The 18,757-nt window shown below is 34.3% G+C and overlaps 1 protein-coding gene and 2 long non-coding RNA genes across 4 annotated transcripts; 2 read left to right on the forward strand and 1 right to left on the reverse strand.

Moving 5' to 3' along the window:
- Window positions 1-337: 337 nt before the first annotated feature.
- LOC135123765 (uncharacterized) lies at window positions 338-9,218 on the reverse strand. Its single transcript, XR_010279716.1, has 5 exons — window positions 7,995-9,218; window positions 7,861-7,932; window positions 1,005-1,208; window positions 884-952; window positions 338-828 (listed from the first exon to the last, which is right to left on the reverse strand). It is a non-coding gene; the product is annotated as an uncharacterized LOC135123765 (long non-coding RNA).
- Window positions 9,219-10,211: 993 nt separating this feature from the next.
- Window positions 10,212-10,995, forward strand: LOC135123766 (uncharacterized). The gene is made up of 2 exons (XR_010279717.1): window positions 10,212-10,439; window positions 10,510-10,995. It is a non-coding gene; the product is annotated as an uncharacterized LOC135123766 (long non-coding RNA).
- Window positions 10,996-11,826: 831 nt separating this feature from the next.
- LOC135123767 (acyl carrier protein, mitochondrial) lies at window positions 11,827-12,798 on the forward strand. Of its 2 annotated transcripts, none has more exons than XM_064048644.1 (3): window positions 11,827-12,078; window positions 12,199-12,306; window positions 12,528-12,798. In XM_064048644.1, exons 1-3 carry the CDS (start codon window positions 11,920-11,922, stop codon window positions 12,705-12,707), a joined length of 447 nt encoding a protein of 148 aa, XP_063904714.1. In that variant the 5' UTR covers window positions 11,827-11,919; the 3' UTR covers window positions 12,708-12,798. The 2 variants fall into 2 exon arrangements, with proteins under 2 accessions (XP_063904714.1, XP_063904713.1); XM_064048643.1 differs by lacking the exon at window positions 12,199-12,306 and adding an exon at window positions 12,332-12,448 and having other exon boundaries at window positions 11,832-12,078.
- The last annotated feature ends 5,959 nt before the right edge of the window (window positions 12,799-18,757 follow it).

Genomic DNA, 18,757 nt, shown 5'->3' on the forward strand with positions numbered 1-18,757 from the left:
AAATTTAAACTAGTAGAAGGTAACAAATATAGAGGGTCAGACGAAAGATAGTAGGGGAAACTGTGGGAAATTTGAAATTTTGTTGAGTAGGCGCCTTTGGCGGGAGATTCAAAGTCATTCTCAAAATATTGTAAAAACATATTTTGTATATCATAACTTCGTAATTAAATTATTTTACTAACGTATAATGCAATATTATTATAAGTTAATAAAATAATTTAATTAAGAAGTTATGATGATACAAAATATGTTTTTACTACTTAAAAAAAAGTAATAAAAACACACGTAATTTTTGTCATTAGTAAATTTAATAGCAAACATATAATGGTATCTAACAGCAGTGGTATTGTTGATATAATTATTATACAATAGCTTAACAATATGATTAAAATGAGATGACATACAAATTATTATAAATAAGGAATCTTCTAATTCTCTTGCTTTATATTAAATAAAAATTATTGAAACTGCGAGGATATCACAATAATTTTTATTTAATAATAAAACAGAAACTAGAAATCAAAATCTTTGTTTAAGTATGGATCTCAATTTCTTTTCGCGTGGAGTACACCTTTTCCACGAGAAATTGAGATTACATTTCTTAAACAAAGATCTACTAATCGATGGTGCTTTGGACTCGTTAGTAGACAAAATAGTCGCATTTTGACGAAAATTAATAGAAGAACAAGAAGAAGTAGGCGTTTCATGCAAAGAAGTGAGCATAGAAGTATCATACATCAGAGAAGCACTTCCTTTTGATGTCGATGGAACAGGATGAGTGGAGGGAACTTTAATTGGTGTTGAAAAATGTATGTCTTCATCTGTAACCTGAAACAAAGATCAATTAATAATTATTGCATACAAAGACATTATAAGTTTGTACCATTAACGGTTCGACCGGAGGAACTGGGGGTGTCACAGTTGGTGGCTGCAGCACATTCTCTTCAATGATCTAAAAAACATGAATATTTAATACAAAAAACAAAACGAAGCAAATTTCATACAATAGTTATTTCCTTTTCTTTAATAATTAGTACCTCAGTCTCGGAAGTTTGGATGTATTGCGAAGGTACTGCATTTCGATTTAAAGTTGCTGACCAATTGTTAGCGTAAAAATTTGCGGAAAAGTATTCACTGCAAATTCTCCAGTGTGCTTTCACTTTTTTTCTATATTCTCAATTTTTCGTGCTTCTCCCCATTCACGTAATCTAAAAATTAAAATGATTTTGCATTTGTAGCGGAGCTTTCAAAGCGCTCCGCTAGTACCCTTTCGAGGGCGCTGTCCTCGGCAGCGCCGATATCAACCCCACCAAGCTCACCCCCACTGGAACGCACCCCACCTGAAGTTACTTCATTGTGCAGGTAGGGGCAAGTGGTACATAGTGGCACGCGGTACATAGTGAGATTTCCTGTATAACACAAAATTTAATTGAAGCAGTGCAACTAGAATTTTAAAATTCAGTTCTACAACATCCTAGTAAACGTGGGTGATAACGCAGTGGTTGCCATTTAAAAGTATTTCTGTGATACACCAACTGATTTCGGTAAGAACTGTTCTGTGTGTGGTTACGAGAAACATGTTGATGGGCGTATTTTTGTTCAATATACATGAAATTCTTGCAATTTCTCGCCATAACCTCAAAAACATGAATCTAAGCTAGTGCATGTGTTGCAATTCATAAGAACCCTATCACTTTAATAAAATCGTACATGATTTTCATTTATGCATGACGGTATTTACTGGGACAGTCTGGTATATAGTGGGACAATTATACTTAACTTAAGCGTTGTATCATATATAACTCTGAAAAAAAAATGTTGGTAGGAGTCCAATATGCCCAAATATGCAAGGAGAAGTATGACAAAAAGGTTTCTCGAAAGTCAATTGCGTCTACGAGAAAGCAGAGAGAAAATACGTAATGCCGTCCATGAGGTTATTTCAAGAAATATGACTATACGAGAAGCAGCAGACCAGTATGAAGTTAGTAAATCCGCTCTTTCTTAGGAAAATTACGAAATATAAAAGTTTGGAAGATGAAGACAAGGAGAGATTTAATTTTTCCCGAGAACATGGTTTCAAATGCGTTTTTACTACGGAGGAAGAAACTCTTCTAAAACAATATTTGATTGAAGCTGCGCAAATGTGCTATGGTTTGACACTCAAATCAACTCGGGAATTGGCCTATAGATTTGCCATAGCAAATGGAAAAAATGTGCCACAATCACGGGAAAAAAATCAAACGGCTGGAGTGGAATGGGCTCACTGTTTTCAAAAACGAAATCCCGATCTTGCACTTCGTACTCCAGAGGCGACTAGTTTGAGTAGAGCGACTAGTTTCAATAAACATAATGTTGGGCAATTTTTTACCAATTTACGGGAAGTGTTGGACAAATTTAACTTTCAACCAACACAAATCTTCAGTTGTGATGAAACAGGTATTACAACTGTACACAGACCCCCTAAAATACTAGCATCATCTGCTCAACGACAAGTTGGGAAAGTTACTAGAAAGAATACAAGAAAAGGCAGAAAGAAAGCGCAGTCAACAATTTTAACTGATACGCCAGTTAAAAAGAAAATTGAAGAGGAACATCGAATGAGATTATTAAAACAAACGAAGAAGTTGCAACCTAATAAGGTAAAGAAGAAGGTATTTGAGGAAAGTTCAGATACTGAAGACGTGAATAAATAGGAGTTTGCGGATGATTCTACAGACATCGTCACCTTAGAACTGGTTTGCCGCATATCCAGATCGCGTCCGAGGGATTTTCGCCTCTACTGCTTGGTGCAGATTTGCCGCATGTCGCACTTGGGCGAAGCGAAACATAGTTTAGATTCAGTGCTGATTTGCCGCATGTCCAAGCAGAAATCGATACAGTACCGTTATCCGTTTTTACGTACTTCCTTGCTGTTTTGCTTTTCAGCGTTAGGTTTGGGGTTGGGAAAGAAATCGTATTCAACTTCACGCGCAGAACAATAAGAATAATGTGAAATAAATAAAAAAGAGACTTAACAATTTTGATGAATCTGAAATTAAAAAAAAGCAACTGTAATTTGTGCAACTCTTTTTCTGTTGTTATAGATGTTACAAATATTTTCAAATTATTAGATTCGAAATTTTACAAATTTAAATTTCAAATAGATTTGTTGTTCGATAAACAAATAATTTAATTTTTTACTAAACAGTAACATTTTATTAACGATATTTCTACATCAATAATCACAAATAATAGATACATTTTTAATTTTTTAAATTAAAATGTTGTAAAAGTAATATGAAAATTAAAATTTCCAAGCAAAATCTGTTTAGGTGGATTTTGCTTCGAAATTTATTACTGGAACGTTTACAAAAATCAGCTTTTGACATAAAATGCTTGCAAATTTGAAACAGAATTGGAATGTTTCTTGACAATCATGCCTAATACATTTTTGACTTGTATCTTTTAAAAAGAATTATTTCCGAATTTATAGCTATTTACAATTTACGACTTACTTCAAGAACAAATTCCGTATTAGAATTTTACCTATAATAACTAAATAGATGTATGTTGTTAACTTATATAAGGTACCTTACATCGAAACGAGTAATTTGTTTTTTAATATGACATTGCCTTTCTTTATCATTCTATTTGTCTAACAATTATTGTTGTGCAATTATACGCGTGTAAATAAAAATAACTTTACAATAACTTATTTATGGGTAAATTTTTTTACCAATTAATTTAACTGGATGGTTATATGTAATGGTAATAATAGCCGCATAAAATTCACTCACTGTTTAGGTATACCAGATATCAAAAGCTATTAAATCCAAATGTTATTGTTTATTTTTTTTTATGTCTCGAGCGTAAGCTAAGGAACTATTGTAATCAAGTTCATCGGGCGACTGGCTACTTTTATGGCTTCTCAACGTTTCATGACTCCTATAATACGAAAACATAGGTCTCTCGTTTCCAGTTGATAAAATGCTGACCAACATTTGTAATCATCCTCCCCATCATATAACGTCATCTCCAACTTTTACAGCAATAAATGTTATATGATTTTTAAAAATAACATACTTTTTCATTTGTTGTTTATTGAGTTTTTACCCTAAGCACCCAGATTGAATTAAATTACCATAACCCTAATTTCTTGAGATTTTGGAACCAGGATATACGACATAAAGAAAGTTAAAAGAATTTGAAGTAATGTAATGATACTCTTTTTACATCAACATACTATTATTTATCAATTAATTGAGCATCGTCCAAAATACTGTTCATAAATTATAAGTGCAGGAAGTTTATGCAAAAACATGCAAATACATTTTTTGCGTATAATAATATGTATTGCTTTATTATTAAGTATCTACTCATTTATAAGAATTATTAAAATTAGTAAAAAAAAGTATTCACGTCTCTGTCTAGTTTAATACCTTACCTTATTAAAATAATAAATTTAATCAATTATGTAGTTAGCAAACAATGACGTTTAATTTATACTTAGTAGGGTTCACGGCATGTTTAATTCGGAGTTATAATTTGAGAATATAATTTACCCGTTTATTTATTTTTATAGTTTAGTAGTACTTCAGCAAATTTAGAAAACTGTATGTTATTTAAAAATACGTGACAAATCACGAGGCCAAGCAATCTAGAGATCTGACTGCTGGTTTGCGCGGGAAATACTGCATACTTTTTAGATAAAAGGAGTCTATGATAAGCGCACGTAGGAGATGATAGACAGAGAGCTAATATTTAGAGCTAATGTATTGGAAAGAAATAGGACAAGTTTACGTGCGCACACCACAGCCTCCCTTTCTTCTCTAAACAGTTTGGGATCATACCATAGTATCATAAATAATAATTGACAAAGAGTTCGCAAAGGAATCCAACGGAAATATTTATACAATTGTTTACAACTACCAGTACAAATAATTCTTTCATTTTCAACTGAAAAGCGTATAACTATATTAAGTACTAGATATTATGGAGTTAGGGGTAATCAAATAGATTTGGGTTGCAGTCAACATAATTGTCACTGATACATAAGACATGGTAACGAATGATTTATTTCCAAATCCAAATATACTGCATTTACAGTTTTAAACAGTATCACTGCTAATTTTCTCTGGTTGCCCGACAATAGCTACTTGTAGTCAATATCCACGTAATCTAATAAAATACTGGAATCCAATTGTTTGAGACAACAACCTATTTTTACCCGAGTGTTCTTTATCAGTTTGAATATTTTATATAAAAAAAATTACATATTAAGCTGCAATTTTAGTAGGACTGCAGCGAGTCAACGAGCCGCCTTTACTCCGCCAATGCAAAGAAAATATCATTTTATTATCCTTTGTAAAAATAGTTCCTTTCTGTAAAACACATTTAAATTTGGTACTCCGTATTTCGTTCACAATTCACCATTTAACAATGGAAATTAACAATGCAATATTTGGATTCTACAGTTTTTAGGAAAAATGAATGACTGCAATGAGTTTTATCAAATGTAGATTTTATATAAAAATAAAGAAAAATAAGTCTCTTTATTTTAAAAATATTTAGAAAAAATCGAATCAAAACATCAATAACTTAACATTCATTGTTCGTTATACTACTTCACCACGAGATTTCTAATATCGTTTCAATTTTTCATTTATTTCACATTATGAGTCCTTGCCGTATTTCTTGTTCTGCGCGTGAAGTTGATTAAGAAATCTTAATCTTAATTATCTCTGAAAAATGTATCTATTATTATCTATAATTATTGATGTGGAAATATCATTTCCACAAATACGAATATAGGTATGCAGCATTATGAATTTTGTTGACTAAAATTTTAGAGAAAATAAGTTCAATCATTTCCGAGAAATCATTAAATAAAAATGTTACTGTTAAGTAAAAAATTAAATTATTTGTTTAACGAGCAACAAATCTATTTGAAATTTAAATTTGTAAAATTTCGAATCTAATAATTTGAAACTCAATCTTTCTTAAAAAAAAAATCGAAAATATTTGTAACATCTATAACAACAGAAAAAGAGTTGCACAAATTACAGTTGTTTTTTTTAAATTTCAGATTCATCAAAATTGTGAAGTCTCTTTTTTATTGATTTCACATTATTCTTATTGTTCTGCGCGTGAAGTTGAATACGATTTCTTTCCCAACCCCAAACCTAACGCTGAAAAGCAAAACAGCAAGGAAGTACGTAAAAACGGATAACGGTACTGTATCGATTTCTGCTTGGACATGCGGCAAATCAGCACTGAATCTAAACTATGTTTCGCTTCGCCCAAGTGCGACATGCGGCAAATCTGCACCAAGCAGTAGAGGCGAAAATCCCTCGGACGCGATTTGGATATGCGGCAAACCAGTTCTAAGGTGACGACATGGAGAGTTTTACAGAAGAAGAAGATTTCAATAACAATTTAGATGAAGTTTCGGTAGAAGATTACATTTTGGTTAAATATGCTAGAAAAAAGACTGTTCGGCACTACATTGGACAAGTAAAGGCAATACGAAATCAGGAGTTTGAAGTAAGATTTTTAAAAAAATTACTTGGTTCTAAATTTGTTTTCCCTGACAAAGATGACGAAGACTTCGTTGACAAGGAAAACATAATTCTAAAATTGCCCAAACCATTTGTGTCCGGTGCGACGCAGAGATCGATCCGACAACTTTCGTTCAATTTAGATCTTAATCAATACAACCTTTTGTAACTTATATGTTCTTTGTACATTACTAAAAATATATATTATTCTTATAAACTTTTTGTGTGAGTAGATTTGTTCATAATGAGTTGCGTTTGAATAGTCCCAGTATATACACTGTCGTTTCCCACTGTATACCACCCGGTGGTTTATTATGGGACAAATGGTACATAGTGATACAACTTTTTTTTTTACGTTAAAAAATTTGTTTTTTAAGTTTTGGGGGTTGATTACATTACCCGACACCGTTTACCTAACAGTAAAACAATATATGATTTGAAAAAATCTAAATTTGCCAAAATTATGAAGAAAAGTTTTTTTACGTCCCATCTCGTACCACTTGCCCCTACTCTCACGCATCTCAACCCTGCCTATAAAAGGGCAACTCGGACGCTTTCCAGGCAGATGGAACTCCACCATCTCCACCTTAAGGGCTGCACTGTCTCGGTCCCCTTCTGGTGATCACCAGGGCTGCACTGTGTTAGGGTCCCCTGCGCCGCTTCGAGATTATCACCAGGGCTGCACTGTTTACGGTCCCCTGCGCTGCTTCGAGATCTTCACCAGGGCTGCACTGTTTTACGGTCCCCTGCGCCGCTTCGAGATCATCACCAGGGCTGCACTGTTTTACGGTCCCCCTGCGCCGCTTCAACGACGTCATCTCCAGGGTCGCACTCTCTAGGTCCCCTGTGCCGCATCGCCGACGTCGTCATCTCCAGGGTCGCACTCTCTAGGTCCCCTGTGCCGTATCGCCGACGTCGTCATCTCCAGGGTCGCACTCTCTAGGTCCCCTGTGCCGTATCGCCGACGTCGTCATCTCCAGGGTCGCACTCTCTAGGTCCCCTGTGCCGTATCGCCGACGTCGTCATCTCCAGGGTCGCACTCTCTAGGTCCCCTGTGCCGTATCGCCGACGTCGTCATCTCCAGGGTCGCACTCTCTAGGTCCCCTGTGCCGTATCGCCGCCGTCATCCCCTACGACGCTCTGAGTCCCAGGAGCCGCCACCATCCCCGACGAGAATTGCCACCACTTCGATAACCCATACCCATATTTTGCTTTGTATTGTTTGCTTATTATCAATAAACCGCTGAGCTACCACACATTAAATTTTTCTTCTTTTTTTTTTCTTACTTAAAAATTAAATGTACTTCAATGTTTGTAAACTCACCTACCAAGCGATCGAGGAAAACAATGCAGTGCCTTCGCATTTTCTGTGTTGTTGCCACAAATAATACAATATCTACAACAATAATACATTATTTGTTTTATTTAAATTTGCAATAAAAAGCTAAAATTTTTTACCTTCTCGTCATGGCGTTCCTTCAAATAATTTTCGGTAGGTATTTACTTCTTGTTGGTGTTCGACACGTATTCGCACTCACACACTTAAATTTTTCAAATTCAAAATCGCGCAAATTTATTACCGTTATTGCTCATGTGCCGCAGCGCGTCACACCTGTGCGTGCGTCACACATATAATAAGCATTCACGTTCGGTAGAAGTAACTGACAGAAACTTTTCTGTGGTTAAGTTGCAATCTTAAGATCACTAGAAATTTAAGATTGGCATCAACTGTCTAATTTTCTAATTCAAATGTCAAATCTGAATTGTGTGGAAAAAACCGAAGTTTTTCTAATTTCAACACGCTTCGCTTCAAGAAAATCCTTAAATACAGCATGGAAACAATTTCCATAAAAGTAATCACGAGAAAGCCCATTTTAAAGGAAAAGAAACAAGAAATATTTCGTGGTTTTCAAAAAATTGGGTAAAACGGAAACAGTTAAACTGGTGGCAGAAATATTCTCCGTAAAGTTCGCTAGTGTTGTCGAGTGTTTTTCGAATTTTAAAATAATACAGATACAGCGGCGCTTGTGCCGTTAATATTATAATCAGAATCAGAAAGACGACTGCGCAGATTTATATACCTACATGCTTTGTTGGTTCCTTTCTACAATTGGTTTTTAAGTTTTATATAATCGTTATTGTTTTGTAAGAGGTAAAACACTCGGCTTTGAAAATAATTGTACGTAATACACATATAAATTTAGGTTTCCGAAGGCGAAGTTTTTCACATTTTAAACACGTTATAGCTGCCAGAATCAAATTTCTAAGGCGGTACCTATCTCCAATTGCGTGATTGTGGTGAAGATTTACTTTTCATTTTCTTGGATGAGACATGGATATACCAGAGCGGATCCATGGTGAAATTATGGATCCATGATGAGGACATCAAAGCTTGTCCTCCTAAAAAAACTAGTGAAGGGAAAAGATTCAAAATTTTACATGCGGGTTGCTCTTTGGGCTTTTAGAGGGATGCGATTTTCTCCTTGGTTTAAAAATAGATTCACCAGATTACCACAAAACCATCACATTTTCGATATTTGACCTTTACTTACTTACATGTCACATTTTTGATACCTACTTTCTGACATTCCAGTAATACATTATACACTAGAACAATTATGTCCGCAGTTACACAGCTTAAAAAAAAAAGTTACCAAATCTAGTTACATCTACCGAACGTGAATTCCTTATAGGTCAGAACACCGTTAAAAGTAGGGGTATCTGTAATGGCGGATGGCGTCCGGCAGTTGTTTTCTTTCAATTTTCAAATGTGTTACAAGTTGACAGAAATTTTGCGACCGCAGAGCCATCTGCCTTGAGATTTAGTTGTAGCATAAGGATAGGTTTATGTACGCCCAATATGATAACACGAGAGAGATATAGAAACGAAGACAGACTTATGGGTCTATAAGTGCATTGAAGTGGTATAGATAAACCGGCTCAAATTTTCCCACTCAACTTGGCAGGGTGTTACTGATCTACTGTGTATTAGTTCTGTGATCAGTGTTGCCACTTCTACCGAATTTTCGGTAGATCTACCGATTTTGGGCTCTGTCTACCGATTTACCGATTGACACACCAAATCTATCGAAAAGTCTACGATAATTTAAGAAATTTTTATTTTTAATGCATTTATAAATTTTCAATATTTTTTTTTATAATCTCATTTCTTAATATTTTTTCAATATAAATTTAGTTCTGCGGATTTGTTTAGCTCCCTCTATTACGCACTAGCGCCAAATATCTACTCTTTTTAAACGCGTAATAATTAAGAGGGGATTTTTTTAACTATTTGGACAAAATTCGGTATATCCCCGAAACAGTTCAGCACCCGAGTTTATAAATAAGGGGAACATTATAGTTTTATTGTTTTTATTTTTAACAAAATGTTCCTACTACCTTTAGCATGTTACCTATATATTTTTTTAAATGATCTATCTTAATATTTTGTTTTTTGTTTTATATTTATTTCTTTTTAATAACAAAATATTTCTACCTTCTTCATTACCAAAATATATATGACAAAAAAAAAATCGTATTTTTTATGTGTAATACCTTTTCTATCACAAAAAACCGATCTACCGAAAAAATACCGAAATTTACCGAAAATTATTGAAGGAATCTACCGATAGCAAGCAAAACGGCGTGGCAACCCTGTCTGTGATATTGGTTCACATTAGGTTGTATGTGTCTGTGGACTTGTTTTTTTGTATTTGTTATTAATAATGCCATAAAGACATGTGTTAACAATAGGGGCAATTACCATTTTTTTGCTGACTATCAAAGATGCATTGTGAACGGAGAAAATTCTGTGCAGTCAAATAATGTAGTGAAAGTCACTTGGTATACTGAATTAAATGTGCTTGAAGAGTTTATTCGAGCTAGAATGCGAAATAGCCAATGGTAAGTTAATGTATATTGATAAATTCTGTATCAAGTACAATTATGAGGTATTTTGTTTTATTTTGCATAGATATTCCTTAAGAGAGGCAACATGTGAAACCACAAGAGGTGCATTTGTATGTCACCATATGGCTACACCTACCCTACACGGGCGTTATAATGTATTTTGGACCAATAATTTGCGTTCTTGGGACGTACATCTGAAGAAAAGTGAATCTTCTGAGGTCAGAGCTGTTGTCTCTGAAAATTCTTTTAATCCCCAAGTCAGCCTAAAAACAGCTAATGTTGAGGTACAACTTCATGAAAGCTTACGACAAACTGATGGGAACGAAGCACTGCTTTGGCTATTGGGCCCTGAACCAGAAAGATCTGAAGAAAATCTACTTCATAGTGTCGAAGAACTATTAGTGTCCGAGGACTATTTAAATGGCCCATCAAGAAAACAGTTTGTGGGTCAGTTTTTCACCAAAAGTGAATCAGATTTTGCATTAGGAAGTGCAATTTTTTATTGTAGAATACACTTTGTGTTTTGAAATAAATTGTTCTTTAAATTGTATTTTTTTTTTAAATGAGTGTTTCAGACCCAATTCGTAGTAAAATGAAAGTGATTTTTACTTGTACATGAAAGGTTCATTCAAGAATGCTAAGTTTTTCCTTTTCTAGCAAAAATGTGTGAAAACAAAAAAGCTTGGGATTGATGATGATTCTTAAATCAAAATTTGGCAATTGACTGAAAACATTTGCAAATATGAGACCTCCTTTATGTATTATTTTAAATTCACAGCCGTATCGGGAGCATCTGAAAATCAAAGCCATTTATGTGGAGGGGGAAGTTAATGGCAGTATGAAGTGAACCATGGCTAAAAAATATATATATTATTGTACCATGGTATGAACCACTATCGACATACTTTCGAGGCAAATGTAGTGGTAAAAGTTGAATTTAAATATTTATTAAATACCACCGGTTCCGTTCATGTTTGGTATCAAGATCAACAGTAAAAATATCAGTCTTACTGGTACAGGTAGTGGGATATATAAGAAAATTACTTTAATGGTAGAATTTAAGCGTTAAAGTGACGCCTCGATTTCACCCATAAGGATTACACGGGGAACTGAAATATGGGTCTCGTGCTGGTCTCGTGTTATAAACTGAGTTCAAATTTTGCGCGTAGTTCACTTTACTGATCAGTTTTGCGAACACCAATACGCAAAAGGTACTAAATGGAAAAGTTTGAAATTCTTCAAAACTTGGTAATTATAATTCAAAGAACTGATTTTAATCTTATCCTTTTTGTTTTTCCCCTTTTCATCTTTTTCCCATTTTTCCCAGTTTTCCATTTTTACATTAGAAATTCCCACAAAATGGTAACTCATAGGTTGGCAACACTGAATACCAAGGGCAACCAATACATTAAATTAAGACCAAATTGCCATTTTGATAAAGTTGTAAGTCGGATGACAAAGTAGTTTTATAATAATGTTTGGATTATCAAGACATTTTCGAACAATTGTTGGACGTACTAGTTATTTACGAACATTTTCATCCACGCCACGAGTATTAACAGTTTATGCAAATGACAAATTGTCTGTAAAATCGCCCTGTGACACGACTATGCATTTCTGGCTTGTTGGTCAGGTAAAAAAATAGATTTTTAGTAAAATACATTGTAAATTATTTGTTATGTCAACCAGTTTAACAAATAAGTCTCTTATATCGTTAGAAATGATTACATAATTCATAACCTTATTTTATTAGAAACGATTCTACTGCCCTGAAATGATACGTATAAAACTCACAGAAGAAGAAATTAAACAGAGAGTTTTGAAAGTGTGCTCTTCTTATGATAAAGTAACTGCAGACAAGGTATATTTTTGTTTTCTTCTTTCAGAGACTGGTTTTGCCACATGAGCGATGTTACAGTTCCAAGCCACCATTGTCTTTAAAACTAATCACGGACCGAGTTCTGTTGGTTTTAAAATTGTATGACAAAATTCACCCTGAGAAGGTACACTAATATTTGCACTCAGTGGCACAGTCTCGAGCATGTTTTTTTTAAGTTTCAGTTGTTAATACTTTTTTTTTAGCTTACCTTGGATTCACATTTTATAAATGATTTGGGCCTAGATTCATTAGATCACGTTGAAGTTATCATGGCTATGGAGGATGAATTTGGTTTTGAAATACCAGATGGGGATGCAGAAAAGCTTTTAAAACCTGCTGATATAGTCCGATACGTTGCAGATAAGGAAGATGTTTATGAATAAATTTTTCCTTATTAGATGATAAGATATAAGTCATAAAATAGGTTCGTTCAAATGTTGCTGTACTTGTTTTGTTAATAAATTTTTTGTGGTGTTTTATTTTTCTGATTTCATAGTGACATTTGAAATATTTACCAATTTTGGTGACTAGTTGAGGTGTGAAAGTGAAATGTAACTTGTAGATAATTGGTTCATGGCCTAAATGAGAACGTTTGTTTATTGATGTTTAACTGTAAACATATAGGAAATACGTATTTAAGCATTTTCGGAGATTCGCCCCCTACGGGGGTGAAAAGTGGTGTCTAAGTTTGTATAGGAACCATATTTCTACTATAAATTGAAATTTTTACGTGAAACTTGGTATTAATGTTCTTCAACACAAATAATGAAACCCGTCTTTAAGCATTTTCTAAAATTCAACTCCTAAGGGGGTGAAATGTGGAGGCTACGTTTGTACGGAAAAATACTTCTGTTGTATATTAAAGTTTTTACGTGAAATTTGGTATTAATGCTCTTCGACACAAATAATAACACGTTTTTAAACATTTTCCGAGATTCAACCCCTAAGCGGGTGAAATATGGTGGCTGTTTGTATGAGAATATTTCTATTGTAAATTTAAATTTCTACGTGAAACTTGGCATTAATTGTCTCCAACACAAATAATGAAATACGTATTTAAGCATTTTCCGAAATCCAACCCCTAAGGGGGTGAAAAGTACTGGGTAACTGTGCGGGAAAAATATTTCCATTGTAAAATTAAATTTTCACGTGAAACTTGATATTGGTGCTTTTACACACATAATTAAGGGGTGTAACAGCTATTTTTTATTGAACAGTGTGTGCGGTATGCCGCCTGTTTTCGAGATTGACCTTACCATCATCGGGTAATGGCAACACTTTTTTGTAGACGCAACTCTAAAAAGAAACAGCAAAGATAAGGGTCGCAAACAGTTTTGTCTGAATAGTCATTCGAGTAAACACACCTTTCCGAGTTTTGCAAAAGCAATTATTCAGAATTCCAGGTCTTTGAGTGAATTTTCGAATACAGTGCCTTTCCAGAAGTGAGGAGCTGGATATAATTTTGCAAAATAGGTGCAGTCATTTCTTTTGTTGATTTGCACGCGGTGGAATGCCGGATTTGGAAGGAAAGGTATCCCTCGAATATCTTAAAGCCTACACACCATCCAAGGTAAAGAGAGAGATTTTTATTTTCCAAGAAATAAGTATTCAAAATAATTTTCGTTTTTGTCCTTCGATATTTGAAATCATCCTTCTCGCAACTAATTACTGCTTGGAATAACAGTTTTTTTTGGAACGTGCTTCGAACCCCAGGCAGCTGATTTTCCGAGTAGAGTGCTGTGCGGTTGAGTCCAGGTTAACATCCAAAAATTCCAAAAATTCCCCCCTCACGAGAGGCCCATAAGGAGAGCAGTCTGAAGAAGGTCTCGTTTACATAAGGACATTTATTACTTCCCGAGCGTAAGCAAAGGAAGTATTGTAATCGAGTCCGTCGGCCGACTCTCTACTTTTACGTTTTCTCGATCTTTCATGACCCCTAGAAAACGAAGAAATAGGTCTCCCATTTCCGTCTGTCTGTCCGTCTGTCCGTCTGTCCGTCTGTCTGTCCGTCCGTCTGTCCGTCTGTCCGTCCGTCTGTCCGTCTGTCCGTCCGTCTGTCCGTCTGTCCGTCTGTTGTCCCGGATTTTTATTAGACAGATAATCTCCGAAAGTACTCGACCGATTGTTGTGAAATTTTGTACTTAAGTATATTAAGAATATCATGTAGATGGTAAAACGCTAACCAAAATTTGTCTAATCATCCCCACCACTAATGCGATGACGTCACTTCAAAATTGTACATAGTAAATGGGTTTTCAATTGTATAAAATAACATAGTCCTACACATGTAGTTTACAACTCTGAATCGACTTTTCACCCGAAACGTCCAGATTTTTGGAAAAAAAATCAAAATTATAAAACAATATTTTTAAATTTAATTTTTAATCTGCTAACCAGAATGCTTTGAAATGTTGCAGATATTTTAAGGCTATAAAGAGCATCATAAATCTTTAGTTAAAAAATATTTGCTTATCCCCTCCAAAAACTTGATGACGTCAGCTCAAAAGTTTGTGGAATAAATCATATCTAAAATGTACAAAATATGATGAGTCTGTACTTGTGATCTATCACTCCATTCATATTTTTTGGATTTGCATATACAGGGTGACTCAAAAAAATTAATGAATGCGTAAATATATTTTATTGATTTAATCAGGAACTACAAAACCGAATGCTCTGAAATCTTGCAGATGTTTTAAGGCTATAAAGAGCATCATAAATCTTTAGTCAAAAAATATTTGCTTATCCCCTCCAAAAACTTGATGACGTCAGCTCAAAAGTTTGTGGAATAAATCATATCTAAAATGTACAAAATATGATGAGTCTGTACTTGTGATCTATCACTCCATTCATATTTTTTGGATTTGCATATACAGGGTGACTCAAAAAAATTAATGAATGCGTAAATATATTTTATTGATTTAATCAGGAACTACAAAACCGAATGCTCTGAAATCTTGCAGATGTTTTAAGGTCATAAAGAGCATAATAAATGTTTAGTCAAAATATATTTGCTTATCCCCTCCAAAAACTCGATGACGTCAGCTCGAAAATTTGCCGAATAAATCATATCTAAAATGTACAAAATATGATCAGTCTGTACTTGTGATCTATCACTCCATTCATATTTTTTGGATTTGCATATACAGGGTGATTCAAGAAAATAAATGAAAGCGTAAATTTATTTTACTGATTTACTCAGGAACTACAAAACCGAATGCTTCGAAATCTTGAAGATATTTTAAAATTATCATAAGCATGGTAAATTTTTGATCAAAACGTATTTGGTCGTCCCCCCTAAAAAATTTATGATGTCACCACAAAATTTTGCTGAATAAATCCTATCTAAAATGTACAAAATATGGTGAGTCTCTTCTTGTGATTTATCATTCCATTCAAATTTTTTCGATTTGCATATACAGGGTGACTCAAAAAAATTAATGAATGCGTAAATTTATTTTATTGATTTAATCAGGAACTACAAAACCGAATGCTTTGAAATCTTGCAGATGTTGTAAGGTTATAATAAAGAGCATAATAAATTTTTAGTCAAAATATATTTGGTTATCTTCTATTTACAAAAAACTGATGACGTCAGCTCAAAAGTTTGCCGAATAAATCGTATCTAAAATGTACAAAATATGATGAGTCTGTACTTGTGATTTATCATTCCATTCATATTTTTGGATTTGCATATGCAGGGTGACTCAAAAAAATTAATGAAGGCGTGAATTTATTTTATCGATTTAATCAGGAATTACAAAAGCGAATGCTTTGAAATCTTGGGAATATTTTAAAGTTATTATAAGCATGGTAAACTTTTGTTCAAAATGTATTTGTTCATCCCTCCTAAAAAAATTGATGACGTCACCCTTAAATTTTGCTGAATAAATCCTATCTAAAATGCAAAAAATATGATGAGTTTGTACTTGTGATTTATCATTCCATTCATATTTTTTAGATTTTCTTAAGAGGTGGTTCAAAAAAATTAATGAAGTCAATTTATTTTATTGATTAAATTAAAGGCAACACTTATTATTAGTATTACACCCCAACCAACCCAATTTGGTAGACACAAAATTTGTTAAAGGAAAAACTCGGTTGAAACATAAGAGTAGCACGCTTATTTACATCGACTTTAACATTACAGACCTGCATTTGTTTTATGCGGTCACTTGGTTCCGCGAATGCGAAATAGACATGTTTATAATCAACCAATTGTGAATTTCACCGTCAAGAATTAAAATAAAACGCAATGTTTTATATAATAAGCGGAAGTCGAAGCAATAAAACCGATGGTCGTTTTGTTTACAGTTTCTCTGTTTGGCTCTTACGTATGCTGTTACGCTTGTCATCTTAAATTAAGAATGTTTATACATAAACGATTTTCAGTTGCCCCTCATATTACTAGACAGCGGATTTCTGTCGGGCTACGTCACGATTATAGGGGGGGACGTGCTGGATTCCATAAATATAATTAACGATTTATTAATCAAACGGCTAAGTAAATGAGAACGGGAATTAACAGCAGAGTGCAACGAAACAACGTTATTCTAATCTCAAATAAACGAAGTGCAGTCCGCAACGGCAATGAATTCGCATCCCGTGCGAGCCGTACCGAGTTTGGCCTTGCCTAGCCCGACAGAAATCCGCTCTCTAGATATTACACACCGGCGCCGTATACGTGAGTAAATTGTTTCGTTATTTTATTGATTATAAGAAATCAATATTCAAAACGACCCAATTCATTTTCCCGAAAATTTGGGAACACAATAATTTTATTCTTAGTATTACACTACATCTATCCCAACTGATATACGTGTCCTTGCAAAAATGTTGATGACGTCATCACAATTTTTTTTTAAATTCCCACTACAAAAATGTAATGAGAAAAAAAAACATAATAGGCATGCAGTCGTCAAGTTTCCGATAGCGAGGGAAGTACTGTCTAAACTCTTTAGACCAATTTTTTTTTTCATTGAATTGAGAAACGCAAACAGCTGATTGCGAGTGACTGACTGTGAGCAAAGAGGAGAAATATTCAAGAGACGACACTCGAACAAGGAAACACATTTCTAGACGCAGAAAGGAAGTCTACCCCAAGTTAAAAGTCCTGTCGTGTACCGCCGTCACTATTCGTATCATACTGGTTCGAAGTGATTTTTATTGGTGAAGACAAGCAACGTGACCAAACGCACGCGTAATTATCAGGTCAATGTATTTTGACAGTGACAGCAGAAGCAAATAGACCTATGAAATAGACTACCAGCGAAAAGTGCATTACGGTACGGGTGTTTTGTTTTCCTAAATTTTTACATGAATTGTATTTACTGATGTATTGCACACTGCCGTACAGCCGAGGAAAAAATGGAGTGTCAGCGGAAAAAAGCGGGTAAAGTGTGCGCCTACAAAGGGTGTAAAAATAAAAGTTATTCATGTGATTCTACAATAAAATTCTTTCGCTTTCCAAACAATGAAACGTAAGTATCGAACAACAGCATTTGCCAATTTACTAATTATGTGCCTATGAAATAATCAAGGTCCTTGAAGTGGCTGCAACTGAGTGGGAGAGAAGACCTAACCAAAAAAACTTTGTTTGTGAACTTGTAATGCTTGTTATCCAAATAAAGACCTATTAAATTCTGAAACAGTAATAGTCAATCTTCTTCCCCTTATCTGTATTAAGAGTGTTTACAAGATTGTTTATCCCTCAATAAATCAAAAAAATATCTTAAGTTTTTTGCGAATGCTAACGTGCTTAATTTGAACTTCGCGCCGAAATTCTACCCCGATTTAAAGGGACATGGAGTTTCAAGGTCAATGAAATTGAGCTGTGAACATCAAAGATTCCGACAGGAGTGTCTCCTCTTGAATATTTCTCCTCTTTGCTGTGAGAATAAACAGATCTAGAGAGCAATAACAAAAAGCGTCGCCTGCGTTGACAGTTGCGCTGATAAAGCCTGCCGAATAGCGAAATTGGACGATATGCAACATTTGGACACATTTTGCTGAGGGCGCTAGTTATCCTTCGTTGACAGTTGACCAATTTGAATGTACAGAAGATATTGTTGGTTTATGATGTTCCGTGTAGGTTTAGGATTGTTGGTGAAGTTTTTCATTGATTTATTATTGATTGATGAAAATGGTTTCGGTTAATCAGTTACACACCTTCTTACACCTCTCTCTTACACCTTTGTTAAACTGGGGAACTGCATGGCTTTTTAGCCTGTATCTACCCACAGGATCGTAGAAAAAATAACTTTTATTAAAATGAAGAATACAGACTTTTGGCCTCTCCGAAGGAGGTTCAAAGTTTTCTTAAATGAAATTAACGTTCATTATTACGTTATATCAAGAATTTTATTTATTTTTTAATAGTTAAAGAATGCAAACCTTTCAAATTTTCCCCAAGAGTGATACTTTTTATCCACGC

Source organism: Zophobas morio, unplaced genomic scaffold, assembly GCF_036711695.1.
Source record: "Zophobas morio isolate AGI-343-1 ecotype UQ-CSIRO unplaced genomic scaffold, CSIRO_AGI_Zmor_V1 ptg000006l, whole genome shotgun sequence".
Taxonomy (NCBI): Eukaryota; Metazoa; Arthropoda; class Insecta; order Coleoptera; family Tenebrionidae; genus Zophobas; species Zophobas morio.